The 7,602-nt window shown below is 38.5% G+C and overlaps 1 protein-coding gene across 1 annotated transcript in view; it reads right to left on the bottom strand.

Moving 5' to 3' along the window:
* Positions 1-886: 886 nt before the first annotated feature.
* Positions 887-7,602, bottom strand: part of Glmn (glomulin, FKBP associated protein) — a 32,412-nt gene continuing 25,696 nt past the window's right edge. The window contains exons 14-18 of the mRNA XM_051198386.1: positions 7,224-7,330; positions 6,776-6,839; positions 2,185-2,308; positions 1,281-1,363; positions 887-1,037 (exon numbers count right to left, since the gene is read on the bottom strand). Coding sequence (XP_051054343.1) covers positions 921-1,037; positions 1,281-1,363; positions 2,185-2,308; positions 6,776-6,839; positions 7,224-7,330 — 495 coding nt within the window. The 3' untranslated portion in view covers positions 887-920. The remainder of the gene's footprint in view (positions 1,038-1,280; positions 1,364-2,184; positions 2,309-6,775; positions 6,840-7,223; positions 7,331-7,602) is intronic.

Raw genomic sequence — 7,602 nt, 5'->3', positions numbered from 1 at the left:
ACATACAATAAAACTCATAGTTCCTTAATAATACCAAGTTGAATACACAAATCTAGTAAGAAATGGAAGTACAGAATTTACTAGTTGGACTAAAGGAAAAGCCATGTACATTTTGGGGTTTTCTAAAATTAGTCTCTGCAGGCACTTTCATATATAGCTGCTAGAGATATCCTCTTAAGTTTCTTGAGACAGGGTTTCACATGGTAAAGGCTGGTCTTTAACTCTCCTGCCTCTACCTCCCAATGCACTACAGGCACTGGATATTCTGTAAGATTGCTTCCATTGCATGGAAAGGGAGGAAAGTAAGAAACCATCATCTGTTCTGAAATCAGAATGTCTACATTTCCACAGTGGAGTGCTACCCAGCTTAGCAGTAGGTGCTCTATAGTGTTAAAAAGCACCCAATAAGCAGAAAGTGTATCTGATTTGTTTTATAAATTCACAAGTATGTGATCAGTAAAGCATTGTGACTATATATATATATATATATATATATATACATATATATAATTGATCATACTATATATATATATATATATATATTTGATGTTTGTATTGGTTTGTATTAGTTTGTATTGGATCTTCTAAAGTAGTACTTCATTTTTTAAAATCACTTTGTATGTATGGAGGTTTTGCCTGCGTGTGTGAACATGTATCCATAGGTGTCTGGTACCCATGAAGGTCACATCCTCTGTATCTGGAGTTAGAGACAGTTGCAAGCCTCCATGGGGTACTGAGAACTCTACCCAGGTCCTCTGGAAGAGCAGGAAGTGTTCTTATCCACCGAGCCATCTCTCCAGGTGCCCTCCCACCTCCAAAAGCTCTATTTCTCTAGCAGTGCATTTCTGCAAATAATTTTTATAAAAGTCTAAAATACACTGGAAAACATCATCTTTTTGTTTTTTATTTATGAAACAATTTTACTTTATTCCAACATTTTCCTCAGAGGTAGACTTTGTTTTGATTTCGATGAGTTCTTCTACTCGAGCCAGAACACTTTCAATCAAGTCAAACGTGAAAAGAGCTGAATGTAGGACCTGCAATCCAAAGAAAAGAGCATCACTGTGGTCACTATCAGTCTCTTTGAGAGAGGGTCCCATGACCATGAAGTAGCCTAGACTGGCCTCCAACTTGCAACCCTCCTGTGTCAGTCTCCACACTGCTGGGGCTCCAGGCCTACATCCCCACACCCAGCAGAAATCTGAGTTACTAATGCTGCATCTACAACAAAGCATAGAACAGACCTCAGACTTGGTGTAGCTTAAAATTTTGGGAGTTACCTTAAGTTGCATTTCAGGAGGCATAGCAGGGATTTCTTCTCCACCTACAGTCACAGAACAAACACTTGTACACGTTGAGGCTACTGTAAGGGAAAAGACAAACATTCATTTAGCCACTACAACAGTTTCAGCATTGTGGGATGTGTGTGTGTGCACATGCGTGTGGTGCTGGGACTCAAACCCAGAGTCTTGAACACACTCCCCAACACTCAGATTTCATTACATGTATTTATTCATTTATTTTTTTTTGTGTGTGTATCTGTGCATGGTACGTGTGTGTGTGTGTGTGTGGGGGGTCACAGGACAACATGGAGGAGCTGGTTCTTTTCTTCCACCACTTGGATCCCAGAGATTAAACTTGGGTTTGGGGCTTGACAGAGGGCAAACACCTATACCTACTGAGCCATCTTGTTATTTACAGACCCCTTTAATCATTACCAATTTAAAAATAATGTGTCAATGAGGTAACACCTTAAAGAATATTTTTACAAATATAATTAAACACTAGAATTTTGTAATGTGAACTGATTCTATAGAAGAACAGCTTTATTGGCTAAGAATCATTTTAATTACGTATATACAGCTTTCATAGCCCCTCATCTTTGCATATAGTGAAAATGTACCAAAAATGTGATAATTTTGGACTGGAGAAATGGCTCAGTGGCTGAGAGCACTTAACTGCTCTAACACAACCTGGGACATTTCCCAGCACCACATGGAAGTTCAAAAGCACCAGCAACTCCATTTCCAAGTGATCCAACACCCTCTCCTGACTTCCGTGGACTCACACACACATATGGTACACAAATACTCTCAGGAACACACATATAAAATATTTAAAATAAAAATGATCATTTAGAATCTGAATTTTAGACTTAATGGAAAAGAACTCCATGCTACCAACCTTGGCTATTTTGTTGGCTGTTTTTAATTTCTGCTTCATAATGTGCTTTTGACATATTAAGTCCTATATGCAGTGGCTTTAAAAAATTATTTTCAATCTTTCCAAGTTCTGTCCATAGTCCAGTCTGTTCAGAAGATTGGATGAACAAATCAGTTACTTGGTTAAGCACATACAGGATGCCTTCTGTTAATAAACATGCACCAGTGGAGAGAAACAATGTCTAACACAGTCCTGCCCTTTAAGTCACTGTTAACGTCAAGTCATGGTGTGTGTCAGTCAGAAACATCTACTAAAACAGAACTATACAGCACAATGTGAGAAGGCTCAGTGGGTTAAGGCCTTCACTGCTAATCCCAATGATCTGAGTTTGATCCTGAGACCACATGGTAGAAGGAGAGGACTGGTTCCCAAAATTGTCCTCTGATCTCCCTCCACTGGTGTGGAACTCCTAGCAGGGAGTAGGCCTGTCTCTAATGCTTTGGCTGGCTTTGGAACCTATTTCTCATACTGAGTTGCCTTGACCAGCCTTAATACAAGGGGAGGGGCTTAGTCCCATCTCAACTTGATGTGTTATGTTTTGTTGACACCCATGGAAGACCTGCCCGTTTCTGGACAAAAACAGGAGTGGATGAGGGCAGGTAGGGGGAAGGAATGGGAAGAGAGGAGAGAGGGGAAACAGGTTGGGTTGTAAAATAATGAGTAAATTTAATTTTAAAAAAGCATTACGTTACAAATAACAAAAAAGATATAACTGTATATACACTTCAGTTTCTTTTTCTTTGCCAACCTCACCTCCCAAGGGCTGTAATTACAGGCATAAGCCATGGCCACAATTTATTCTAATTTGTAGTCCATAACATTAAAACACTGACTAATAAAAACATCCTTCAAGATTAGGCTAAAAAAAAGTCTTTCCCATGGTGTTCAGCATAATTCCAATCCTCTCCTATAATGAACTGTACTGCTTTTAGAAGCATGTAGGAGTAAAGACGCTATGGAGGTAAAAATACATTGTCTTACATGAAAGTTCTCAGATCTTTTTTAAAACACAAAAGTTTAAGATTTCATCTTTGATGTTAAAAAAGTAACAAGATTTTGACGTTCTAAGGGTTGGAATTTTGAAACCCTCTCAATTGTCCACCTTTCAATTTATATCCACGTCACTGATTTAACAGTTCTGTCTTAACTATGCATTAAAAATTCACTGCAGCTTACCAAAGCTCACTAGACATCTATGCCACCATGAAATAGGTTTCTGGAACGGGTAGGAATCTTGCAAAGACAGAGTCAACCATAACAGAACTAAGAGAAGGGCATGGACATGTCCCCCTCTAGGTTATCTCCTAACATGTCTATTTATTAAATGGTACCAGAACTTTCACCCTTTTTCAATAGGAAGTAAAGAACGGTCACCACCTTAGCCATGTGGCCCCGCAGGTCATGCACTGGGGCTGTTTTGTTTCACTTCTCTACTGTGGTGCTAAGGACTGAATCCAAGACCTCATGACAGCTATTGTGCCACTGAGCTACAACTCCAGTCCTGGCACATTTTAATTTTGAATAAACAGGCATTAGAAAGGATTTGAGTGAAGAGGACAGAAGGTAAGCAATAGTACAATTACAGCACTATTTTAGATTCTAATTCGGGACAAGTAACAACTATCTAAAGAAACCCAACAATAGAGAGCATGAGCTATAAGAATTAGAGATGGAGATATTCATCTTTAAGAGTCTAAAATGACAGGAAGCTGATGTGTGGGAGAAGTGCTGAAAACACGCACGGAGCTGAGGGAGAAAGTGAGGCAAGGAGGACGTGGGAAGGTAGAGACTGGCAGTGTATCAAACTGGTCAGAAAAGAAGGCAATTATGACTCATTGTGAATCGTTTCATTGTCTTTATATTGGGATGGCTTCCTGTGTGCCTTTCTGACTTTTTAGCTTTTCCTCTTTCAGCACACCTAAATGGGCAAAAATAGGACCTGGTGGGGGTTCCTCCAAGTAAAATGGCAACAGTTGAGCATCACCACAGTATCACTTTGTAACTTGTAAGCTAAGCCAGAAGCTGCACTTTTAGGTTTAGACAGAGTCCTACTTCACTCTGCAGGCTCGCCTAGAAATTGTGATCCTTCCTCAGCCCTGTAAGTGCTACCATGCAGAGGAATCACACCTGGGGGTAGGGGGAGGGGGGCAGCTGTCAGTTACTTGTTAACCACAATGGCTAAATTTGCTTTTCCTTGCTATAACTGATGTTAGGAATGTTTCCATTACATTTAGGCTACTAAGCTGCACACAAAGCATCTTAGACTAGGACTTCTACTAATCATTTCTCTGATATGGAAATTCTTATGGTGGCATCAGCAAAAACAAACAAAAACCAGTATTTGGTTCCTATGGGGTAAAAATATACCATTATATTTAATGGTTGTATTCTTTCCTTCTTTATAAAATGTCCATGCTAAAGTGCAGTAAGGTATTACCTATGGGTGTTAAAAATACTGGACCCTGTATTGACTTGTATTCTATAGCAAGTACATCTGTCATTCCCGATCAGTGAGACTCCTTTGTTCCACCAAATCACGTCATCTCTTGTATATGTCCAGCTTCCTGATTACTGCAAGGTTAAACTCACATCTTCCCTAAGGACACCTGCAAAGGCTCAAGGCCCAGTGCCGCTCAATTTATATTGTTTTTTTTTTGTTTGTTTGTTTGTTTTTGGTTTTGGTTTTTTACCATAAGTCCCTTTAGGAGTCAGGAGTTAATTTAATTTCAAAAGTTCTACATGGAGTCAAAGCTAATTTGTATTACATTTGAGGCATCTACTCTTGAGCAAATTATTGATCCTTCCTGTGAGAGAAGGGTTAATGGGAAGGGAAACAAAGGTACTTTTCTTTCAGCATTGTGAAGAGTGACATCTGGCCAGGATGGTGGTCATCTTTGTCAATGAATGGGTAGACCAGTGAGAAGAACATATGGGGACATCTGTGATGATGGTAAATTTGATATATAGTTGGATAAAACTCAATGACTATACACTTAAAATCTGTCACTTCATTTATGTCAATTTTACTTCAAAGAAAAACTGGTGACAAATATTTGACTCATCCTAATGTAATATATGCTTAAGTATTTGGGACAAAAATGTACTAATATCTATAGTTAACACTGAAATGGATCAAAAATTACAATGATGAGAGCCAGGTGGTGGGTGTAGCACACCTTTAATGCCAGCTCTCAGGAGGCAGAGGCAGGCGGATCTCTGAGTCCAGCTTGGTCTGTAGAGCCAGTTCCAGACAGGGTACAGAGAAACTCTGTCTAAAACAAACTCAGTGAAAAACCGATAGAGGGGAGACAGATGCTTTGCATGGAATAGGAGAGTCTGGCAAATGGATGAGTGCTGTAAAGTTCTGTTAGGTTTGCGGGCATTCCAGTTTCTTCACAATAAAAAAGTCAGCTCATACAGACTATGTCAGTGTGAATAATGGTCAATTTACTGAGTGAAGGTACTGCTGCTCCCGAGACTCCTCATCCTAGTGGTGGCTAACCCAAGTAATAAAGACCTCTGCATGCTTACATGAAACTTAATTATTTTCATTAACCCAGATTAACATAACTCATGCGTTACAGGGGACAGGAGAACAATTATTAGAATGGAGTGGGCAGAAATGTGATTTTACTGTATGACAAATCTCCCTCAAATAGTTTTCTATTTATTGAATACTTCTAATGAAGTGCTATTAAAAAAAAAAATTCAACTTCCTACACCATTCAAAAAGTACTGTTAACAAACTCAGCTTTAGGACTAAATATACTTCAGTTTGTCAGGTCTGAGGTAATGATAATTTTATTTCACATGGTTTTGATTAAAATCCTGAACTATATACAAGCAGGCTCAGTAAGAGTCTTGTGGTCTGTGGAGCTCCACAAGGTCAACTGACACACAACCTGCACCTTTCCTGCTAACCTACTGTGCCAGACTTTGTTGACTCCTCATGGGAGTTCTTAGCTGTGAGGAAGAGTGAACTGGGGTGGGCTGGGGGGAAGCAGGGGGACAGGAAGAGGGGTAGGAGGGAGAACTATGGTTAGAATGTAAAATGAAATTTAAAAGAATATTTTTAAATAAATAATATTGGACAATTAAAAAAAAAATGGAGGTATCTCAGCTCTTTTTCCGGTACCATGTCTGCCTGCATGCCATCATGTTTTCCTCCATGATGATAATGGACTAAACCTATGAAACTGCAAGCCACCCATTAAGTGTTTTCCTTTATAAGAGTTGCCATGATTATGGTGTCTCTTCATAGCAAGAGAAACCCTAATTAAGAATTCTGCAAGAGAGCAAAGACAACAGCAGGATACACAGGTTAGACGTGAAAAACAAAGTATGCCTGGGAACTGACAGCAAGAGTAAGGACAGGCACCCAAGTTAGGGCTGCGAGCTTTTAACAGCTGAGCCATCTCTCCAGCCCAGGAACTGGGCTTTTATAGCTAGGTAAAAATAATAAATGCTGGCTTAGAATAGTAATCAAGAAAAGCTGAAAAACTACTTATGCATTCTGAATAAAATCACAGATTTTTCCAAATAATTCACTTACTTGATTGTCATTTTCATTATCTTTGATAACCAAATACCTCAATAAATTTAGTGAAGCCATAATCCTGTTAATTAAAAAATAATTTGTTATTTTCAGTATAAATTTATGTAATCAACAACTGTCATATATAAAGCATGTTTAAAGCTTGGAAATACTGTTGTTAACACATTCCCTTGGACACTATCCCCACCCATCTGTTTTTGTGAGATTCTTTTAGTCACAAATGCTGTGGTTTCAAATCTCAGTGTAATGCTGAGTACCTCAAAGTTACAAAGTCAGTCACTGTCCTTGAAAGAAGAGGTTTTGTTTCTATGTAAGTCACTGAGTACCTTAAATAGGAAAAGCTTACATATTTTTATGAACTAATTACAGATATAAAAATCACAGGAAAACATATTTTCTTGGTTTAGGAAGTTTGCTATTAGAATGTTGGTGATGGTCACCTCACCTGTCTGAGTTCTGCAGTAAATCTGTTTCGGCACCCTCAGGGAGGAACAGTACCAAGTCCAACAGAGAAATCAGCTGTGGTCCTGCAAACCATTTATTATATGTTTTCTGAAAAACAAAAGAAAGATTATGAAAAGCTTATGTAATAGCATGATAAATCTTAAAATAATGTGACACTAAAAAAAAATGTATTTTTAACATACATTTTAAACACTCATTTCTATGTACCCATTCACTTTCCAGACATATGTGAACATTCTGCCAGTTTGAGAACACTGGTGGTCTTTCTTCTACACAGGGTTATGCATATGAGATTCAAATTTCCATTCTTTGGAAGTATATAGCACAATAAAAGCCATATTATCAGCCAAAAGAAGTAG

Source organism: Phodopus roborovskii, unplaced genomic scaffold (genome assembly GCF_943737965.1).
Source record: "Phodopus roborovskii unplaced genomic scaffold, PHOROB, whole genome shotgun sequence".
NCBI classification, from domain to species: domain Eukaryota; kingdom Metazoa; phylum Chordata; class Mammalia; order Rodentia; family Cricetidae; genus Phodopus; species Phodopus roborovskii.
The sequence above is the reverse complement of the archived record's forward strand: the minus strand, read 5'-3'. Positions and strand labels throughout refer to the sequence as shown.